Raw genomic sequence first — 24721 nt, forward strand, 5'->3', positions numbered from 1 at the left:
GAATCTCGGCTTTTCTATTAGTGGATGGGCAGGTCAAGCACACTCCAGACTAGTAATACAACTCAGCCAAATCACTTGAGTCAGCCAAGCAGGTCTCTCTTGCGGAGACCTTTATACCGCTGTCATATAACAAATAATAAAACATAAATGTAACACACTCCCAGCTTGGAGTTTCTTCCTCAGCCTGGGTTAAGAGCACAGCTTCCTCCCAGATGGTTGCTTTCTTCTTTATCCAAAAGTAATTTTAGAGCCCCGCCTGAGTTCTCTCTCACCCCATTTTGTTGGGGACAAGGCTGTGCTGCTACACTTTACTGCATACTTCTAAAAAAAGCCCTCAAATATGGATTAATGATTCTAAAAAAGCACAATGTACATAAAATGCTACTATAAAGAAGATTGTGCAATCTGAAATTGGTTTGTTCAGCCAATTTATGATTTCTATTTCCTTTCTCCTTATACTAGAATAGCCTGCAAATATAGATAAGTAGTTATGCTAATTGTGATTATTCTCTTTGCTGAATGAAGACCTTCCATGACTCAGATTATTAAGAAGTCTGTGACTTGTTTTGACCCGCATTACCAGAGGCCAAACAATGTTATAATTACTGGTCAAGAAAAAAAATTACTTTTTTTTTTTTAAACTAAAATGTCACTTAATGTTAGGATTCAGGGATGCTACATGAACAAGAACTGCCACGCTAACAGACCTGGAACATTTTACTAAATGTTAACATCCAGATAAATGCCAAAACGCCTAGCATTTCACAGCTAGAAAAAATATCAGAATATTTTACAGTAGAGAGGGGACAGTAAGGTATATTAATTACACTAATGATTCGGAACAGTAATTAAAATGCTGGATCTTAATTTAGGAAAGTAGTTTTTAGGTAACATCTTTTTCGATACACCAAATGTCAATATTGAAATTAATATTGTGACCATCAGTTTACAGAGATGATGGGAAGCAGAAGCTCCCACTCACTTAAACTGCAGTTGCAGCTGCTCAGTAATTTTGAAAGTCAGGTTAAACAGTTAAATGTTTATGCAAAGTAAAGTTCATTTGTTACCATTAATGAGGTTCTTTAAAAAATACAGACCTCATAACTACAGAATTTAGAACTCAGATGTTAGTAATTAAAGGAAGATAATTCAGTTAGTATTTTATCAGTCTTATAAGAATTGAGATATTATAGCAAAGACATTTTTCCTCACATGAACATGCTAGACTAATAGTTCTGTAAATAAAAGATATACGTAGTTTTTGTGGAGCATGCAGGTAAACATCAAAAAGTAACGCTAGACTTCCTGGACTTTGCCAGGATCACTTTTAGTGGTTTCAAAACATTTTACTTTTCTTCAAAATGTTGGTCCTTCACACCACTTATCAATGAGTTTTCAAAAGCAACTTTCAATGGTTCAATAAGTTCTTTAATTTTACCCCCTTAACATGGTCAGCTGTGAATTATTCAAATCACTGATATGCATATATTCAGATTTTTCCAGGTGTTCCCATACTTATCAAAACTTTTTAACAAGGTCTCCACAACTTTATTTGTCCAAACCTAATCAATTCATTATCTCAGCCATTTTAAAATGATAGGTTTCATCTCCCTTCTTCTGAATATGCCTACTTTTTAGTACTTCCTTTACTCCAATTACTCACTAAAATCCATGGGCAGCATTTTTAAAAGGGACTAGCTGAATACCCCCCTGATAATTAACTATTCTAAACTGATGAGTAGGTGAGTAACTTTTTCTCCCAAATAGATGAAGCAGATTAAGGTCCTTATTCTGAGGGGGTGGTTTGGAACAATGAAATTTCGGTCTTTTATTGGCAGTATCTACTAGAGAATTTGGAGGTCAATGCGAAAATAAAAATTCTGAGCCGTTAGCTGATATATATATTACCTCTTATCAGCCCTTTTGCAGGTAGGAGGTACTGTACTTGCTATTGACCCTACAGTGGAATCACTTCTGGCCATCTTTCATCTGGTGTGAAGAACTGGAACCTTGCCAACCAGCTGGAAGGATAGTATTGTGATTTCACTTTATAAGGGCAAGGGACCACACAGTGAATGTAAGAGCTACAGGCCGATCACCTTGCTGTGCATTCCAGGGAAGGTGTTTGTGCATATTCTGCTGGCACACTTGAGTCTCTGTTACATCAGAAGCATTGCCCCCAACAGTCAGGCTTTACGAGGAACAAGTCCACATTAGGCGCTATTTTAGCCCTCTGCTTGTTGGAGATACACCATGAGTTCAGGAAGCCCCTGCACGTAGCATATATTGATTTTAAGGCTGCTTTTGATTCAGTTGATCATGTCACACTATGGAAGGCCTTAAAGGTGATAGGTGTCCCTACCATTCTTCAGGACTTGATTAGAGAGCTGCACAATGGAACCACTGCCAGTGTATGTCTGGGAAATCGGATGTCAGCACTTTTAAAATCAGTATCTGGTGTCAGGCAGGGCTGTGTCTTGGCCCCTGCACTCTTTTGTTGGGCAATGGATTTCATAATGCAGGATTCCATCAGGTCAACAGGCATTATGAGTGGTAACCTCGCGTGCTCAGACCTTGACTATACGGATGACATTGTTCTTCTAGTACAGAGCCCCAACAGTTTTTTTGAGGCACTCCAGCAAACGGAGGAGAGGCTAAGACTGGCCTCCATGTTTCGTAATCAAAGTCAAAGCTGCAAAATCTAGGACAGGGGTAGGCAACCTATGGCACGCGTGCCGAAGGCGGCACGCGAGCTGATTTTCAGTGGCACTCACACTGCCCGGGTCCTGACCACTGGTCTGAGGGCTCTGCATTTTAATTTAATTTTAAATGAAGCTTCTTAAACATTTTAAAAACCTTATTTACTTTACATATAACAATAGGTTAGTTATATATTATAGATTTATAGAAAGAGACCTTCTAAAAACGTTAAAATGTATTACTGTCATGTGAAACCTTAAATTAGAGTGAATAAATGAAGACTCGGCACACCACTTCAGAAAGGTTGCCGACCCCTGATCTAGGACTAGGTCAACCCTGTGATTCTAATGTCTTTGAATAATGAAATTGTCAAAGCAGTCTCCAGCTTTTGCTATTTGGGGTTCTATACTCACCAGTTCTTCCAATTCTCACATGGATGTTCTCCATCGGATTGGCATCGCAGCATCTGCCATGGGTCGTTTACAACGAATATGGAATCAACATCATCTCAGCAAAACAATCAAGTTCAGGATTTATTTATGTATCCTCCCCATACTGTTGTACAGTGGCAAAACAAGGATACTACGCTGCTCAGACTGGGCAAAGCTGGAGGCTTTCCATGCAAAATGCCAACATCATATATGGGGCATAAAGTAGAATTACTTCATTTGTAATGTAGATGTTTGTGGTTGCTCCTGTCTACAGATTACCAGGACCACTGTCCACAGATAGTGCTTACGCTTTTCGGACAGATGCGAGAATGCCACAAGACATTCCAGTTCTTCTGGCAGCTTCTGACATCCGGGATAAAATTCCACCAACCAAGGGGTGGAGGCAGCCCAGAGGCAGACTCCCTATTGCATAGGTTCATCAAGTCTGTTCCAGTGTTGGACTCTCGGGATGTCAAGCCCTTGTGGCCACACAGGAACAGACCAAATGGCGAACAATCATTACGGCCAAATGTTTGGCTAAGCATTGAAGAAGGTACTGTATTTAGAGTACTCTGTGCACTTTTAACTAGTTCAAATTACTACTCATTTATAGGAAGTACCACACGTCCCAGAGTTGACATCTGAAGAGTATCCAATGGCTTATGTAGATATTCTTCCAGTGGAATTTGTAGATTGTCCACAATTCTCTTCATAAGCTCTTGGAAATGGCTGACGTCATCGGCAAGGATGGGGAGGAGGAGGGTGAAAACAAGGCCACTTCATAGAATCATAAAAATGTAGTGCTAGAAGGGACCTTGAGAAGTCATCAAGTCCAGACCCCTGCACCGTGTCAGGACCAAGTAAACCTCAACCATCCCTGAAAGGTATTTTAAAAACTTAAAATGAGGGGGATTCCACAATCTCCCTTGGAAGCCAAGTCTAGAGCTTAACTATCCTTATAGTTACAAAGTTCTTCCTACTATCTAACCTAAATCTCTTTTGCTGCAGATTAAGCCCATTACTTCTTGTCCTACCTTCAGTGAACATGGAGAACTGACCATTGTCCTTTTTTTCCAAACCTTTTTAAAGTGTGGTGCCCAGAACTGGACACAATACTCCAGCTGAGGCCTCACCTGTGCCGAGCAGAGCAGGACAATTACCTCCCACATATTTCATATGACATTTCCCTTAATATGCTCCAGAATGATATTAGCCTTTTTGGCAGCTGCATCACGCTGCTGACTCAGTCAATTTGTGATCCACTATAACCCCCAAGTCTTTTTCACTAGTACTATCACCAAGCCATTTATTCTCTATTTTGTAGTTATACATTTGATTTTTCCTTCCTAAGTGAAATACTTTGCACTTGTCTTTATTGAATTTAATCTTGCTGAATTCAGACCTATTCTGCAATTTGTCAAGATCCTTTTGAATTCTAATCCAGTCCTCCAAAGTGCTTGCAATCCCTCCCATCTTGGCATCATCTGCAAATTTTATATGCACACTCTCCACTCCATTATCCAAGTCATTAACTGAAATATTCAACAGTACTGGGCCCAGGACTGACCTTAGTGGGATCCCACTAGATATGCTCTCACAGTTTGACAGCTAACAATTGATGATTAGTCTGAGTACAGTCTTTCAAACCAGTTGTTCACCCACATTACAGTAATTTATTCAAGACTACATTTCCCTACTTTGCTTATGAGAATGTCATATGGCACTGTGTCAGAAATCTTACTAAAAAAAAAAAATCAAGATATCGCCTATCTTCTGCTTTCCCATCCACTAGGCCAGTAACCCTGTCAAAGGAGGACATTAGGTTGATTTGGCATGATGTGTTTTTGACAAATCCATGCTAGCTATTTCTTATAACCAGCATCATCCTTCAGGTGCTTCTTGATTAATAATTTGTTCCAGTATCTTTCCACGAATTGACAGACTGACTGGTGTATAATTCCCCGGGGCCTTCTTTGTTCCCCCTTTTAAACATGGGTACTGTGTTTGCCCTTCTCCAGTCTTCAAACAGTGGCCGGTGTCAGATGCTTCAGAGCTAGTGAACACAAGAGGGCAATTATTAGGTGATCTATCCTGTCATCCAATTCTAGCTTCTGGCAGATAAAGGCTTAGGGACACCCAGAGCATGGGGTTGCATCCCTGACCCTCTTAGCTAATAGCCACTGATGGACTATCCTCCATGCACACTATCTAATTCTTTTTTGAACCCTCTTATAACTTTTGGCCTTCACAGCATCCCTGGGCAACAAGCTTCAGAGGTTGACTATGTGTTGTCAGTGGTCTCCAAACTTTTTTTTGATTGAGCACCTCATCAATAAATATTTGAGCATGCACCCCCAATATATGTCTATTTATGTATAAATTATACACATGTACTACTGTATTAATATATTATTTACATTATAAAACATTTTAAAAGGATGAGAAAGATTAAACAAACAATATTTTTTAAATAATTTATTTTATTTATTAATGGTACAAAAACCTTTTTGCTCTTACTAAAAATATTTTTTTAGTAAGAGCAATGTGATTGAATATACTTCATTATTTTTGAAAATCTTGGTTTAGCACTTTGTGATACAGCGATTAGAAGGTCTGGTTTTAAGTTCAGCTTACTTCACACCTTGGTTTTAATGGCTGTCATAGCTGAAAAAGATGCGTCACAAAGATACGTAGATCCAAATGGAAGAAGTGCATTGTTGGCTGTGCTTACTAAATCATGATACTCATTTTTCAATCCCATCCACCGATTATGCAAAGGTTTTTGTTGAAATTCAGCTAGTAAATTTCCATCTTCCCTGATGTCAATCAGTTGTTCTTGCAAAGTAATCGGAAGGTGTTGCATTTTTATGTTTTTAACAAATGAGTTCAAAACCCAGTGAAACTCTTTGTTTCGAAGATTTTTAAACAGGTTAGAAAATTCTGTTTCCAAGTTTAAGTGTGCAGATATGAGAGTTTTTAATAGGTGACACATTTACATCGTTTTTGGCAACAAAATCACATAACGATGGAAACATTTCCAAACATCCGTTTTCAAAATGCTCTCTCCATAGCACGAGTTCCTTTTGAAAAGCAGTTACTTTCTCACTCATTGTTAAACTGTCACCTTTACCTTGAATGGACAGATTAAGTGTGTTTATTTTTTTGAAAATATCTGCTAGGTAGCATACTACTGACAGCTTCTTGTCATCACAGAAAAGGTCAGCAAATTTGGAACACGTGTCTTTTTGTAAAAGAAAAATGCACAACTAATCTTTAAGTTTGACAACTCTTTGAAGCACTTTGCCACGAGATAACCAGCGAACCTCTGGGTGGTACAAAAGATTTTCATGGTCACTCCCCATCTCATTACAAACTATTGTAAAGATTCTATTATTTAAAGGTCTTGTTTTTATAAAATTAACCACATCGATGATATCCTGTGGCACTTTGTGCACTTCTGGCTCCAACTTCTTTGCTGAAATAGCTTGCCTATGAATGATGCAGTGAATGAATTTCATGTGTGGTGCTCTCTCTGTAACCTTACCCCGGAATCCTCTCTTTATTCCAGTCAAAGCAGCCGTTCTATCAGTGGTTACACTTACACACTTATTAAAGAAGTCGTTTAGTGTTGAGAATATATCTTCGCCAGTACATCTTTCCTTTAGTGGCTCACAAAAAAGTAGTTCTTCGTGTATTTCATTACTGAATCAGAATCTAGCAAATACCATAAGCTGAGACATGTTTGAAACATCTGTACTTTCATCCAACTGTATAGCAAACTTCCCACACTGTGTAATTTGTTCTAATTCTGGTTTCTTCAGATCTTCAGCAATGTTTTCTATGTGTCTTCCAACGGTATTTGCTGACAAAGGAATGTATTTTAGTTTGTCGCCATATTGTTTTCCGTATATTATTTCATCCATTTTTACTGCGGCAGGGTGTTTCCCCAGTGGTATGAGGCTTTTTGGCTTTTGCTATTAGAAAACTCAAAAGAGGCTTCTAAACATTTAACATTAAGTTTAGTGAAATTCTGTGAAGTACTGGATTGAGTATCGCATGACTTTAAACACCACTGAAAAAATTGTAGAGGTTTGTCTTCATGTTCTGGATGCTTAGTTTTTAAATGTCTTGCTAATCATGATGGCTTCATGCTATCATTATTGTGCCTTGAGATATTAGCTATACACTTAGGACGAGGTTCATTGTTAACGATAGTGGATGTAAATCCATATTTCAAATAGTCTTGATAATTTCGAATTTTTTTGGCTGACTTCTTGTCAGATCTGATTAGATCGTCATTGTTTCTACCTTGTAATGTGGCTGACGAAGAGCTCGTACTAGGAGTAGAACTGTCAGCTCTGCCATTTTCTTGTAGTTCGCTTATGCTCGCATTATTATTATTATTATCATCTTCAATCTGCGGTTTCTTTGCAGGAATCTTTTTAAGCCACTTGTCCATTTTGTGAGGGTTAGTTTAGTTAAAACTAGATAATATAATCCGTAAATCCACTTAACCAGGCACACGGAAACTGCAATACATCTCAATACACTGAAAACGAACGAACGAGTGAGGGCGCCACTGTCAACACCTCTGTATTGTGGAACTCCCACTCTTCCCTCAGAATACCTCACAGGGTCGGCTACAGGTACTAGCGTAAGAAGCACGTGCATGGCACACTGTAAGGGGCGGCAGGGCCGCCCAGAGGATTCCGGGGGCCCGGGGTCTTCAGCGGCGGGGGGCCCTTCCGTTCCGGGACCCACCGCCGAAGTGCCCCAAAGACCCGTGGCGGGGGCCCCCCCGCCGCTGAATTACCGCCGAAGTGCAGCCCGGTCTTCGGCGGAGGGGGGGCCCCCGCCGCGGGTCTTCAGGGCACTTCGGCGGCGGGTCCCGGAAGGAAAGGGCCCCCCGACGCCGAATTACCGCCGAAGACCGAGCTGAACTCGGCGGCAGGTCCCGCTCCGTCTTCGGCGGTAATTCGCCGGGGGGGGGGGGGGTGTCCTTCCGCCCCGGAGCGGAAGGACCCGCTACCAGCGAAGACCGGGAGCAGAAGAAGCTCCTGCGCCCGGCCCCGCAAGAGTTTTCCGGGCCCCCCGGAGCGAGTGAAGGACCCCGCTCCAGAGGCCCCAAAAAACTCTGGTGGGACCCCTGTGGGGCTCGGGGCCTGGGGCAAATTGCCCCTCTTTCCCCCCCCCCCCCCGGGCGGCCCTGAGGGGCGGAATTCCGGCCAATCTTAGGGCGGCACTCCTCCAGCCGCCCTTTTCCCCCTCACCCCCCCTCCAGCAGCGCTCCTCCTGCCATGTCCCCAATGGATCATCTTGCACACTCCACTTTGAAGACCACTGTGTTATGTGACTGTTGCACCAGATCCTAACAGAGCAATCAGACCTCCTGCCCTCATGCGTAAGGGGGCTGACTAGGCAGGCTGGGATCCAGTGATACTTTCATGGAGCCCTCCCTGAGAAACATATACAGTTTTGTCTTCCTAATTTTTCCAAGTACTCCTCCTCAAGGATGTACAAAGGCTGCACTTAAAAGGGATATGAAATTCCCCTAAACAATAAAACCATGTTGTCTGGACTATTGCTCAAGGGGATGGTTTACCACATGCCTTGAAGTTGGGAGATTTAGGTATTCCCTCCATAAAATTTCAGTGATTTTTTACCCCTAAACAGAGGCGGCTATTTGTCCCCCAAACCAGTAAACAAGGGCATTCTCTCTAGGGGAGAATGGGAGAGGATAAAGGAAGTAAGGAAAATACAATAAAATCTACAGAATAAATGTAACACTATCCCTAACAATCTAACAGTTAACTACATTCAACACCAGACTATTAAAACTAGATACATGCACATTGCTGAGCTGTGTCTCAGCCCAGCACCAGCAGTTGAATCAGCACTGCCCTATATACCCTCAGTATGGGGTGCAAGGATACCCAGGATGAATGCACGGATCATACAGACATTGCTAGCAAGACATCTCTAACTGAAGGTGCATAGTGTGCATGTGCAACTGAAGTGGAGCACCCAATAGAGACTGTCACTTGAAGAAGAATAATTTTATAGACCAATATAATAAAAGTAATGGTTGGAAATGTTTTCTTGTAAAGAAAAATGTACCTTTCCTAAATGTCACTGTGTGGATAACAGTATTTTTTAAATTTCTAGATGAACTTGCCTAACAACTTTCAGTTCCCTTCAGTTTTCCCACTGAAGTGTATTGTAGATAGATGTCCAATGAAACTGTGCTTACAAACACACAGCTGTGTGGAAGATTTCACATTCTGATTGCTCTACGTTGCAAACCCATGCTCCAGGTCTCTGTCAAGTTCCGTTCAAGACAGAGGGATTCAGGAGGCTTAACTTGCTCCTACTGACATCCTCTGATATCATTAAATAAAATAGTGACACACTGTAGTGCTGGTAAGAGACTGATCTTTATTTCCTGATGCCAATCATTTGACTTAGCTCCAGTTGCTATAGCAATGTTTAACATCAGGCCAATTATCTGCAGCTTCCTATTGAAATTTGACATTTACTGAAGGCTATCTGTACTATTTAGCAAAGGTTCTAGAGCTGGACAAAGTTACCACTTCTAGTGAAATATTTTATTTCTTCATTACAAAACAGAGGTGAAACTCCCTCAGAAAGAAAGCATACAATATAAATTAACTATTCCTGCATTTTTTAAACATGCTATTAATCCAAGATAAGACTGCATTTACCTTAGCTTGTTTTATGAGATCTACTGCACATACAAATAGATTCGTCATCTCTCTTCTGACTCCAGATCTAATACATTTCAATGCTTGTTTGAGGCCAACGACACGTCTTTCATCTTACTAAATAAAGAAGATAAGGCACTGCTTATAATTGTATTTTACTCATTCAAATAAGATTCGGTCAAAACCTTTTGGTTTAGTTTTTAAATTAAGGTTCTGAAGTTCTGCTAAGGTGCAATTCTGCCACACGAACAAAAAAAAGAGCATGAATATTTTGCTGCTTTATTTCTTGATTAACATGCCTAATTTTTAACATATTAATTTGTTTCCAAAAGATTACTATTGATCATCTAGTTTCAAATTAGCAGTTCTGTAACTATACAATTACAGCTCTCCTGACATAGGTACGTAAAACATTTCATTTCATTTTTATATATTCTTTACATTAACTCCTGGAAAAAACTGAGAAGTGTCTTTCCTACTTTTCTATTTCTGGAACTAATTAAAGACCAATGATACAGGTCTAAAAGATGAATCTTAAAGTAAAACCTCAAAACTGATTTATTAATTGCTGTGAAAACACTGAATGAAAGCCAAAATACAATTACTAAGTATTAACTGATTTATTCTGAACTTTTTTGTAAGACTCCAAGTGCTTTACATAGACTACATATATAGGAACAGTTTATCATCCACTGAAATGGAACAATCATCCTAAATAGAGCCAACCACAGTGTACAATTATCAAGGGACAGGACAGGAGAATGACATTTCATCCAATAAAAACAGTAGTGGTAGAAAGCGAGCACAAGCATTTCAAACTGCTCTTAGTTCTAGAACACCGATACGAAGAAAAGATTCCAAAAGCAACCATTTGCCCTATATCAATGATCCTGAAGATGTGCCCCTCAACCTGTCAGTGATGCTTTGGTCACTACAGTTTTCATTAGAATGGGAGGTATGAATCATTCCTATGCAAATTCTGTTCAGGTTCTTCCACCAGTCTAATAACTGACAAATGTCCCGGGGAACTATAACTATCATTCACACTGTGCTTGCTGGGTATGTATACTGTCTTAAACCACATATGCATGCCTCTGAACTACAGTCTGGCATCAGGTGTCAAACTTACCTAACACCATGTGATCTAGAACCTGAAGGCATGATCTCACTGTTCTAGGTATGGTCTGTAGTTGTGTTATTAGATTTACTATAGTATTGAGCTTGTAAAGAGGTAAATGGGCTCAGGCAGTCTTAGCACTGAGCAGTGTTCTAGTGAATACCATACTTTGCACTGGGACCAGAGTGGACTTTTCCATGTTTACCTTTAATCCCAAAATTTGAAAAGACCTATGGCTTTGTTTATTGCTGTTTGAACTTCCTCATAGGATAGAGATTTGAGAAGCCAATTATTGAGCTATGAGAAGACTATCACTCCCGTCTGTCTCAGATAAGATGCCATTACTGCTAATATCTTCATAAACACGCTTGGAGCAGTTGAAACACTGAAAGGGAGTAATCTATATTGGAAATGTTCTTGGTCAACAATGAACATTAGGAATCTCTTGTGGGCAGAATGCCAAACTATGTGGAAAAAAAGCATCCTGGAGAACAAGGATTGCAATACAGTCTCCTTAATCCAACAATGGTATTATAGGACACAAAAATTACCATTATGAATCTGAAAGTTTGAATGAAGTTGTTTAGAACTTGAGGTCCAGTATTGGTCTTCCCCCACCTTTTCTTTCGGATATTAGCTAGTATTTGGACTTAAAACTCTTGCCTATGTAGAGGGATGTACCTGAAAAGGAAAGGGGAGGTGTTTGGGAACTGGAGTGAAAGTGAATAGTGTAGCCAGATGTCATTAATTCCCACTTATCCAATGTTATTTTTCTCCCAAACTTGGCAGAAATGACAAAGGCAGTCTCTAGAGGGAAGAAGGAGAGAGAAAGATGGATGGAGGTTTTGAATGGACTGGAAGAGTGGTTGCAGCTCTCAACTTGAGCATCAAAATGGATGTTTGTTAGAAAATGTCATTTGTGCGTTCAATGTGGAGTCAGAAGGTCTCCTTCTGCAACTTGATGCAACATCTTCTCCCACAGTTGAACCTGCTATCTGGCCATGGCTGCTTGATAGTTTGCTATGCAAGTATTTGAGGAAGATGAAGAAAATTTCCTCCCTCAAGAGTACAACTTCCCCCACCCTTTCTCATAAGAGACAGAGGGTTAAAAACCTGATTTTTGGAACGTTGCTGCTATAACAGGAGAATTAGGCTGAGGGTGCACATGAAAACAAGACCATCCCTCACACAGAATTTGAAATAACTTGTTAGCCTTTTTTGAAATTGGTTGGCAAGATAATGGATAAGACTAAAGGGATTTTGCTGGTTGCCCCAGCCCTTCTAACACAGGCAACAAAACTTTAGCCTTTGCCGTAGATCCCAAAATGTCAAAAAACTAGATGTGTTGCCTCCATCAAAGCCACTGATGGAAATTTTTAAAGTGGATACCATTCTATCAACTAGCGCATGAAATGGTATTGTATCCTTCAAAGGAAAAATGCTGTCATTCTTACCACATCATCATCATAAGGTGGACCACTTTCCAGTTCAATGAAATCTTAGGATTCATCCTGAGATACCTCCTCTTCCATAAGTACATGTTGTGGCAAAGAAAGGGAACATTCCTTCGTTCTTGGATCGGCACACCTTGGATCCAAGCACCGTTGAATCTGTAGGTTAAAGCTGATGATACTCCAGCACTAGAGAATCAAATTTACCTGTATGGTATTGATAAGCAGGAGTTGGCCAATATATCCAAGGTAGCCTAGGCCAGCCTTGTCAAGGCCCCCAACCTAAAATCATATCACCTGGTTGATACCTAGGCTATCCAGGTTTACTACTCTGAGGAGGAAGCCTTTGCTCAAGGAATACAGTTTTCAGTACGAGTCTCTGATACGGCTCCACATCTTATTATGGATCTAATCCCAGATCTGACCACAAAGCAAACTGAGAGATAGAAGATTCAGGGATCTGAAACATGGAGAGTAATGAGCCAGCTGGACTCTTAGGGGGTAGGGGTATCTGCTCCAAAGAGCCCCCACGCTCAGTCCCTCATGTCCGTCTCTTATCAGGAGAGATCTGTTAAGAGGTGTGGATCCAAATTATCCTGTGACATAACTATTGTATGTACATGGCTGGGCTGCCACAATCTGATGGTTTTGTGGGTTTTTTGATCCATACTCTTGGAGCTATCCTGAGGTTCTACCTCTATGGAGCTCAGATCCACGATGTGAATGATTTGAGGAGATAAACAAAATTAAAGCACATTTTGAGTTTGTCATCTGTGCAACCAAAGTACAGGAATTCCTCACTTAACGTTGTCGTTATGTTCCTGAAAAATGCGACTTTAAGCAAAATGATGTTAAGCGAATCCAATTTCCCCATAAGAATTAATGTAAATGAGGGGGTTAGGTTCCAGGGAAATTTTTTTCACAAGACAAAAGGCTGTATTACACACACTCAGTATAAATTTTAAACAAACAATTTAATATTGGTACACAGTGATGATTGTGAAGCTTGGTTGAGGTGGAAGAGTCAGAGGGTGGGATATTTCCCAGGAAATGCCTTACTGCTAAATCAACTAGCAATTGACTGAGCCCTCAAGGGTTAACTCTCACAATACTCTACGAGGCAGCAGGAAAGGAGAGAGGGTAGACAGACACACCCTGTGTGAGAGAGAAAAAAAGCACATTTCCTCTTTAAGTAGCTGATCCCAGGCTTAAGTACACTGCCTTGTTAATTAAATCAGCTTGCTGAGACCTGAGACAGCAACTACTGCCTAGAAGCTCCCTCCCTCTGTCATGTCCCCACCCCGCTCTATGGAAGATGGGGTAAACAGGGTGCAGGAGCAGGGAGGAGGGGAGACACCCTGACATTGGCCCCCTTTTCCCTCTCCCCCATAAAGCAAGCAAGAGTCTCTGGGAGCAGTTCCAAGGCAGAGGGCAGGAGCAGCACATGGCAGTGGGGGGAGAGACGGTTGCTGCACAGGGAACTTAGGGGAATGGGGAGCTGATAGGGGGGCTGCTGGTCCACCCTGGTTCCAACCACCCACCAGCTAGCTGCAACAGGTTGCTCTTCCTGCAAGCAGCGGACAAAACAGGCAGCTGCCAAAGGACGTTAGAAGGGAGCATTTCACAACTTTAAATGAGCATGTTCCCTAATTGATCAGCAACTTAACATCAAAACAACGTTCACCGGAATGACTTTAAGTGAGGAGTTCCGGTAGTCAGTTTTGGTAAGTCTTGATGAACCTTAAAGTGTCTGCACCAGAAGAAGACTGAACCAGATTTGGTCCGAGGGTGTGCTATTGGAAGCTCAGTTGACTTGGCAGTGGAGCTTGGAGCTGAAGCAGATGCCTTCGCTGATGGCAATTACTTGGCTCCCAAAATAGCCAGAGCTGATTCAGGTCCCCTACTCTTCTTATATCCTTTATAGCTATCTATCAGATCCCCGAGGTGTGGTTGATAAAGCCTATTGTAACAGAAGAACCTGTAGTCTATTCTCTCTCCTCTTCCGGTCACCAGTACTAATTGTACTATAGACAGTGCAACTTCTGGGTGAGTGATTCTTACCTAAACGCTTCAGGCACCGAATGTGCACAGACACCAGCAAAACTGCTGTACAGAATGCAAATCTCAAACCCATGCTTCCTGGGGTTGGTATCTGCCATGTTGGAACCAATCAATAATATTCTTAACTGACATAAAGGACCACAAAAAAGGGTAAACAGTGACATGGTAAAGTTTCCAGATGGTACAAAATTACTCAAGGTGGTTAAGTCCAAAGCAGAATGTTAAAAGTTACAAAAGGATCTCACAAAACTGGACTGGGCAACAAAATGGCAGATGAAATTCAATGTTGATAAATGCAAAGTAATGCACATTGGCAAAACCTAATCCCAACTATATATACCAGAGGTGGCCAACCTGAGCCTGAGAAGGAGTCAGAATTTACTAATGTACATTGCCAAAGAGCCACAGTAATACATCAGCAGCCCCCTGCTCCATCAGCTCCAGCGCCTCCTGCCCACTGGCAGCCCTGCTAATCCTGTGGCGGAGCCAGGGGTTCAGCAGTGAGCACCTCCCTCCCAGCACACTGGAAAGTTAGCACCTGTAGCTCCAGCCCCAGAGTCAGTGCGTATACAAGGAGCCAGATATTAACTTCTGAAGAGCCGCATGTGGCTCCAGAGCCACAGGTTGGCCACCCCTGATATATACAAAATGATGAGGGTCCAAATTAGCTGTTACCATTCACGGAAGACCTTGGAGTCATCATGGATAGTTCCCTGAAAACATTTGTTGAATGTGTAATGGCAATCAAAAAAGCTACCAGAGTGTTAGGAACCATCGGGAAAGGGATAGATAATAAGACAAAACGTATATTGCCTCTACATAAATCCATGGTATGCCCACACATTGAATACTCCGTGCTGTTCTGGTTGTCCCATCTCAAAATAGATATATTAGAATTGGAAAAGGTAGAGAGAAAAATGATTAAGGGTATGGAACAATTTCCATCTGAGGAGCGATTAAAAAGACTGAGATTTTCAGTTTGGAAAAAAGGTGACTATGGGGGGATACGATAGGGGTCTATAAAATCATGAATGGTATGGAGAAAGTGAATAAGGAAGCGTTATTTACGCTTTCACATAACACAAGAACTAGAGATGTCACAATGAAATTAGTAGGTAGTAGGGTTTAAAACAAACATAAGGAAGTACAAAAACAACAAGGAGTCTGGCGGCACCTTAAAGACTAAGATTTATTTGGGCAGAAGCTTTCGTGGATAAAAAAAGGCACTTCTTCAGATGCATGGAGTGAAAATTACAGATGCAGGCACTATCCTGACACATGAAGAGAAGAGAGTTACCTCACAAGTGGAGAACCAGTGATGGCAGGGCCAATTCAATCAGGGTGGATGTAATCTATTCTCAATAATTGTCGAGGAGGTGTGTATTCCAGGAGAGGCAAAGTTGCTTTTGTAAGTGAGCCAGCCACTCCCTATTCAAGCCCAAATTAATGGAGTTAAATTTGCAAATGACTTTTAGTTCTGCAGTTTTAGTTATTTGTGTCCAGAATAAATGGACACAAATCGGACATTAGGAATAGTAACATTCAAAAGCCAGTGGGAGAACACTTCAATCTTCCTGGACAGGCTGTAACAGATTTAGAAGTAGCTATACTTGAACAAAAAAACTTCAGAAACAGACTTCAAAGAGAAACTGTATAACAAATTCATTTGCAAATTTACCACCATTAAATTTGGGCTTGAATAGGGGCTGAGAGTGCACAGAGGCAAAGTTTTCAAAAGATATACAAAAGATGGCCACATGGTATGATCCTGTTTTTATCCTAAACAGATTTTTTTCTCCCCACTATATGATGTAACGTTTCCAGAGTCCAATTAGATGTCCAATCAACACAGCATATTAGTATTTTAATTTATCCACAGATGTACCTATTGCTCATTGACGTAAAGCGAAGTGCTTTTCAAATGTAATTTGAAATAAAATTCTGTTTACACAACTTCATGTAATAAAATGTTTTTCTAAGAAAATGAAAGGTTCAGAACATATTTTGTACTAAAAAATAACAGGTAATAGTAACTGAAGAGTTCCATCCACAACAGACTTAAATTGGAAATAATTTTATTCAGATTTAATATTTACATAAATATCTTGTTTCTGTATTTACAGTTTTAGCGCTTAAATTAATTCAGACATTCAAAATCAGATTTTGACCACTATCCACTTGAACCCAACATCTTACATTTAGATTACTTTTTAAAAGTAATTTAAAATTTGGCTATAAAAGAAAATTATAAACCCCAGAATCTAGTAAAAGAAGAAAAAATAGGTCAACTGTCAGGGTCCTATCATTTATAAGGGAAGTGTTTTTAGGTACTTCTAATTATTTGGAGAATAAATCCTAAAATACATTTAAGAAGTTTAGCTGTTAAACAGAAAGATTCCCATGGGGAACTCTGGTCTTTACACCAGATATCTATCACAACTAAACCTACTAGTCATCCACATATCCATATAAATGATGGCTGGAGGGGCATTATCTAGAGACCACATCCAGATAATAACCCCTCCTTCCCTTTCCCAGAACCTGGGGTCAGAGAAGAGTGCTAGAATTCCTACTAAAGTGCTAATCCCAGTCTTCACTCAGGAATCCATTTTCCTATCAGTACCCAGCTAGTAGAAGTCTGATAAATCGTAAGCCCTGCTCGCCATTTGTTTGCAAGATAGGAGAATGAACTATTCATTGAAGGCTCAAAAACCAGGGGCTGGATGAGGGATACAGTAGCAGAAAAACCTCTTGCAAAAGCTGAAGGTGATATAGAGTAGTGAAGACACCACCCTCCCACATCATCAAGGAGTCTGTAAAAGGAGTAAATGAAGTAGTGATCTCCCGTATATATTCATCACAGCAAGAGGGGATAAGGAACTGGGGAAGGAGCTCACTACTGCTCACAGGGTTCTAAACAGCTGCAGTAAAACTGATAAGATTTGCATCTGAAGAAGTGGGTATTCACCCACGAAAGCTCATGCTGCAGAACGTCTGTTAGTCTATAAGGTGCCACAGGACTCTTTGTTGCTTGATAAGATTCTGGCCACTTTTCATTGTGGTGCAACTATGGATAACAGGAGGTAGCACTGGATCTGTGTGACTGGAGACTTTGGAAGATAGCACTGTATTGATTACACTTGGTTCACACATGGAAGACTCTCTTTGAACCCATAAGAGCTAGAAACATCTATTTTTAAATGCAAGCTTAGCATTTACTCAACTGATAGAACTCACCTGGAAAAGATTCCTATTCACCCTGCCAAATGGATTTTTAAACTTTGAAAACTTTAATTTGAATGTGTTATTGTATCCTTGTAATAAAATAATTGTTATTTATACAACTACTGAACACGACTACCGTAACTGGTATTTTTGAGGACTACTAGCTAGCTGTCCCTTGGAGATGATATTTCCCTTGCTCAGTCTCATCCCTAAAGTGAGCAAAATGAACAACCCTACTTACAGATTTTAGAGCATAGTTCTTCTCCAAAGTCAGCCAGCAAAAACAATAGCATAATGAATACTCCATGACAATTATGTCTCAAATGGTTTCAAGAGTAAATGTTCTCTGTTTACAATTTAAAGGGTGTTTTTCCCCTAGTTGCCAGGCCTGCAAAAACTCAACCTGAGATGAGAAAATAGCTACATTATCAGTGTGCATATCTTTACTAGTCAAAGATTCTGAGGGCCAAATTCTGTCCTCGGCAAGATTTAAAGTTTCCACAAGGATAAGTTTGGCATGCAACTGGAACTTGATTAAGAATTCTGCTGATATTGCATAAAATATAATAGACTCCACCCACTTTTCTATATTTTATAAATTCTGCAGAAGTAACAGGAGTAGAAAAAAATAATATTTTTTGTTACTGAAACAAGCAGATACATCAAGAACACACTGGAGCAAATCTATTGATTAAGTGATACCACTTTAACAGTCCCCTTTCTAATCATAATCGCTAAGTAAAAAATGTTAATAACCATTCAAGTCTCAGTGCTGTTTAAGCTGAGGTCAGTCAAAACCAGTGCAATACACTGAATAAGATGATTGTTAAAATAAAAAAAATAAAAAAACCCCACTTCCGAGCACTTTTCAATCATTAACATTTTAATTTTCACAGCACAACTTATCTGCCACCCTTAAGGATCCAAACACTTTAAGAGCTAAAGGAAATTTTGCCAGTCTCATGCTAAAGATCTAAGACACAGGAGTATCTTGACAGACCGTATTTTTAGAAAAGGGGAGAGCTGTGTTGGAACAATAATCCTTTGAGGATCAAGAACAAAAGCATACAGTCACTACAAGAGTCTCAAAGCCAATTAGGAAATCAATGTTTAAAAGGTAAGTTACACCACACAGCTCATTTATATCCTGACATTTCTTCAAAGTAAAGGTAATATACTTTAAAACTTGATTGGAAGGTGAAGTTCTTTAATGGACAGCATTAGCTTCAGTGCTTGGCTTTGTCTGCCTTGTTCCCACAAACTAAAAAAAATGGGAAAAACCCAAGAGATGAACAAAAAAATCTTGTCACAAACCTCTGGATCTTGAAACCTGCTTTCAAGAAAATGAAGTGATCTTTTTCCCCACCCCATACACACTTCGACCCTGACATGAGTTATTAAATATATACAGTGTTGTTGTAATCATGTTGGACCCTAATCTTAGGGACTTGAAGAGCTCTTTATAAGCTCAAAAACTTGTCTCTCTCACCACCAGAAGTTAATCCCATAAAAGATATTACCTGACCCACTTTGCCCCTCATGCGTTATTAAAGGCCTATCCAAACTAGCAGTCAATAAGGTCACGTGCACATTAGGAAAAAAAGCCAACAAGTTCAAAAGTGTTAATCCTGATGTAAAGTGTACTGTTGCAAAGCAGCTGTATTTTTAATGTAACTGACTGAGGTAAACTCTGGAGAGATTTTCCTCAATCAGCTAACATGTTAAAAATACACTTTTTTCCTAGTGAAAGCAAGGTCTCAGAGTAAATTGCATAGATCTTCATATGACAGAATACTGTCTCTCCTTTATTACCTGCTTAGTGAAATAGTTAACTACACTGACATTTAAAGTACCATCTTTGACATCTGATTTGGCACGCATTGAAATGAACAGGGTAGTTCATACCTTAAAGCTATTGTTTCACATGTACTGAAAACTCGGGGCATGTCTACACTGCAAATTTTTGCCACTGCAAGTTACATTCACATACAGCCACCACAGTTAATGTATAGCTTGTGCTCATGCATAGATGGCAGTTTGTGTTGTACTGTCCATGAGTGCTTGTTTCAATATACAGTGCAGTGTACCATGGAAAGGTATCCTGGTGTGTAGCTCACCACTGTCCAGCACACTGTTTTTTGAGAAGTTTTGCCAATGCATGGTGGTCAAGTTCCATCATGCAATTTTCTCCACTCCACAATACCATCTCCATTCCATAACTTTCACACCTATTTTGAAAATCTCATGAACCTGCGCAGGTCTTGTCACTGTTCACCATGTCTGACAGGCACGGAGCTTGCACAACTCTGCACTATTGTCATTAGCACTGGAAGCACAGGATTCACAATCCTCTAGTATTTGCAGAGCTACAAGAAAAGATGATTTCCTGCACAAATTGCTGTGGGACAAAGCGAGAACCAATTCAAGGATGTTGGTGGCATTAATGGAGCAGGTGGTAGGAAGGGGTTTTCGAACAGTATGACCCCTTGGCAGTACAGTTCACAACGGTGACCAGAGCAGTCAGTGTTAGGCATTGTGGGACAGCAGCTGGAGGACTGACAGGGTTGACCTTAGTAACACAGCATCTACACTTGCGCTCCATCAACCATGGCTCAATGTGGCTTGGGGAGATGATGTTATTATGTCAGCATAATGGAGAATTTATATCAGTGGGAAAAAAATTTTAGCGTAGACATGCACAACTAGGGTGATGCAAAGCTATTTATGTTGACCTAATTTTGTAGCATAGACAAGGCCTCAGGCCGACACTGCTTTCCTTGGTTACGCTCAAGTCACATTTCCAAGATTTTCTTCAGAACAGCTAATGACTTAAAAAAAACAACACACAGAGAGAGAATAATCGAGAAGCCCAACCCCACACATTTTGAGAAACGATACACAAAATCACCAATAGAGGACAACTTAATAGAATCATGACTGTAGACATTTTGTTGGTGACTTGCCAGTACATAAACAGGCAAAATCTTAAACAACAAATAACTGTTGGAAATAGATTTATCTTAAAACAAGGACAAGACAATACCACAGTTTTTAATCTAAAGTCTTGAAAAATACATCAGAAGCCAAGAGCAAAAAAAAAAAGTACTAAGGGGTGGAGAACTAAGAATGTGTGCTACTATCTGACACGTTTATAAAGGAAAGTAACCCTGTCCCCCACACTCCCAGCTCTCTTGGTTGTATTTTACTTTTTTATTATTACATAAAGATGTACCTTGGTATTCTGGTATGTTCCGTAAAAAATCTTTTTCTCACTTCCATTTCAACTACCTGAAATATCTTAAGAGAAGCTCATGCTAGCAATGACACCAATGCATTCTGATATCTTCTTTTAAACTTTGTTTTAGTGAATTTCTGGTATCAAGGTGCTGGGATATTATTCATGGAAGATTAGTTACAACATGACAAAAAAAGTTTGACAAGTGAACATTCAGAACAAAACATACTTTAATATTCATAAAAAACATATGAAAGATGGTATTTTTATGCCGCTGTGACACTACATTGCCACCGCAAAAATAAACTGGCAGACAGAGACTTCAATGAAATATATATAGTATTGGACTACACTGCAGGATAAAAATTCTAAAAACATGCTCATTGGTTTTCACAGATGACACGAATCATCTGTCACAAGAGAAAGCATCTTTACAAATACTTTCAAAGAAAGGTATTTGTTGAACTTTTTATATGAAAACAGATTAGACATGAAAACTTCATTTCAAACTAAAGTTAGTTTTTTTGGTAAAGTTAAAACAATTAAGTTTTCAGACAGCCTGTGCAAAAAGTAAATACATTGAACCGGTTTGTTTCTTTGAGAGTTGTTCTATTAGAGAATTTAGTCAGGATTTATTTGGACTAGAGTTATTTAAAAATCTTGCAAACAAACTGTGTAGGTTCACGTAGAAAATTGATCACGTATTCATTTATAAGTATCTCACTAAATGAGAGAGCACGGCTAACAATACACATTCTTATAAAGTACATAGTAATGTAGTCTCCGTTAAAAAAGAGTATTCAAATGTGTGAAGATGGGTAACAATTTAAAACTTTATCCTCACACTATACTGTTCTAGTTACTTTATTTCCTTGCTACAATAAAATTAAACAAATTGTTCTTACGAAGTCACAGAAGTTACAGAGGTTAGGGAAGAAAGCCATTACATCTAGTCCATTCATCTGCCAGGATTGTTTCAAAGTATTTATTGTTACTTTTTCCAGTCTAGTCCTAACTGTACTTAGTACTGCAGACTCTACTAATTCCACTGCACAATCTGAAAGACCTTGATATTCAGAATATTATTCTGATATTCAGCTTACTTTCAGGAATAAACATCCTAGTTTTAGCTATTAATATCACTAAACAATTCTTCTCCCTCGTTGGTATTCTCTTAAGTTATTAGTTCAATCCATGACAGAGTTGCATAACATACTGTAGCAGTGAATCCATATTATTATTATACAATTTAATTTCAGATACATATCTGTGCTGCATCTACAGACCAGAGCTCTCATGGTATGTAAACTTTGATACTAGTCAACCGCATAGACCTCAGTTTTCAAAAAACATACGCATGAAAAATACACAGTAACTATGAGAGCAATAGTGTATTTTTGAAACCTAACCATCTAGGTCTAATTCTTGTCAACTGTTATTTTACTAGGATCAGATAAAGATATTAATACAAACTCTTCTTTCCCTGTCCTATCAAATGGATGGAAAGTTGTCATTGTCAGTCTTTGCAGGTCAGACAGTCACTCAAGTATTCATGAACCGTTAACAGTAGTTAATTTTGACTGTTATTCAGACATCTTTTTATATTTCAAATACATCTAACTCCAGGCATAATACATGGCCTAATACTGTATCCATTTGTAAATTAAAAGAAATAAAATGAAGTAGTCTTACCTTTTCAGTTGTTAGGGGTTTCAATGTTTTTTCTGATTCCCTCTCTCTCTTCTTCTCATCTTTCTTTTTCTCCTTTTCCTTCTGTAAGAGAAAGAGTATGTTACTTGCTAGGAAAAAATGTTTGCAAATAATATTAACTTAAATTTTAAAAAAAAAGTCCTGCTGAACACAAATGAAAATCTTCACATAAAATATAGAAATTGATTACAGATCTTAAAGTTATCATTTTCAAAAATTATAAAGTAAAATTATTTATTGTACTTTCCTCGTGTGTGTTATAGTAATAGTCCATAGTCAGTATGGTAGCTTTCAGTGTTCCAAAGAGAGATTACCAAACTCAAATAAGCCTCTGGTCTAGTTAAAAAGCCTAGTGGTTTCGGGCCCAACACACCTCATTACACTTGTGACTGAACAGGAAATTATAACTTTAAAATGTATAATCTGAGTTCAGAGAACTATAGCAGTTAGAGCAATGTTCATTTTCAACTACTACAATTTTATTCAGTTTCTCCATACCCTCCCATCGTTTTATCTATTTCCCCAAAATTTTGTCACCTGCAGCAGTGTGGCAACAGCTTTTCCAAAGCTTGCATAACTTTGACTAGCATAAAGTTATGAATAGTGAATAACAATACATTTGTGGGTCCCGATTAGGATAAACTAATTTTTAAAGACATGCAAGGTTTTTTTTTGCTCAGTGTCAATGAACAGCCATGCTGAAGGATAATCTTTCAGTAATGAGGTATAACAGTAAAGAATATCCAGTAATCCTATTTTTAAAAGTCTTAAGTGTAGCCAGTCCTGAGACATTAGTTTTAACTATTTGTTAAGTTTGAGGCATCTGCATTATTGTCTTAAGATCATTTGGATAAGAAAAGGCCTGACACTTAGTGCTAAACTTTTAAAGGACCCACTTTAAAATTAATTTTAACTTATTAACTAATCTGCTTGTAAATTCTCCAAACTCATTCTATACCCAGAGTAAATTCTATTATTTTTGGAAGATACACCATGTTCTTCATACAAAAACATGGTTGAATCCCTGATTGCTTAATGGCTAAAATTTTGAAAAGCACAAAACCCATTTCAAAAGTGACCTTAGGCACTGAGGAATTTAAGAACCTAAATCACCTTTGGCATAGGAATTAGGCTCCTAAGTGACTTAGGTGCTTTTGAAAATTTTGCCTAATACTATTTGTCCCAAAAGTTTTCAGATAGTGTCAGGTGACAAGAAAAATCAGGCTTAAAATTAACTAACTTTTATGCCTGTAGTGCATGGCATTAATAAACTTAAGAGCCTTTAGGCTTTGAAGCTTGCACAAATGATGCCTATAAATCACTGAATGGCTTTACTTGCATGCGATGTACTATAATACTTTAAAGAGGGAACCCATACTGTATTTTTATGCAGACAGTGAAACCAAAAAAGTTTCAGTGTTGTATTACAGTACTATAACCTTAACTGACCTTGATTATATCAACTTTCTGATCTCTTCTTCTTCCTGTCCCATAGCATTCCACAGCAAGCCACCAGATTAATCTCAGATGGGACTACAAATATTATTATGCATTAATCATAACTTTATGCTACACAGAGTTATGCAAGCTTTGTAAAAGCTGCTACCATATCGCTGCAGGTGCCAAACTGTTGGGAAGATATTGGAAATGAATGGGGGGTATGGAGGTACAACTGTATTGTGTGTCTAGGAATGGTACCATATATGCCACCTTCACTGTAGCAACTGACTGATCTATATTTCTTTGAACAGCACCTGCAGGAGAATCACTGACATCTACACAGCACTTCACAAAAGTGAGGTAAACAAAAAGGTTTAAATGAACTGATACCACAACCCAAAGATGCATGTAGCAGTAGGGTGACCTGATGTATTGATTTTATAGGGACTGTCCCGATATTTGGGGCTTTGTCTCATATACCCTACAGCTACTACACTCCCCATCCCAATTTTTTCCTCACTTGCTATCTATCTGGTTACTCTAGGCGGTAGGTACAGCAACACCAGATCAAACAGGAGAAGAAAGAGGAGGTGCAGCAAGAGACAATGGTACAGAGAGGAGAGACTGCA

The 24721-nt window shown here is 39.3% G+C and overlaps 1 protein-coding gene across 3 annotated transcripts in view; it reads right to left on the reverse strand.

Moving 5' to 3' along the window:
• The window catches only part of SMAP1 (small ArfGAP 1), a 219344-nt gene that overhangs the window by 101207 nt on the left and 93416 nt on the right, over positions 1-24721 (reverse strand). For all 3 annotated transcript variants that reach the window (XM_039530248.1, XM_039530246.1, XM_039530247.1), the window contains one exon: positions 22635-22715. In XM_039530248.1, the coding sequence (XP_039386182.1) occupies positions 22635-22715 (81 nt within the window). The remainder of the gene's footprint in view (positions 1-22634; positions 22716-24721) is intronic.

Source organism: Mauremys reevesii, linkage group 3, assembly GCF_016161935.1.
Source record: "Mauremys reevesii isolate NIE-2019 linkage group 3, ASM1616193v1, whole genome shotgun sequence".
Taxonomy (NCBI): Eukaryota; Metazoa; Chordata; order Testudines; family Geoemydidae; genus Mauremys; species Mauremys reevesii.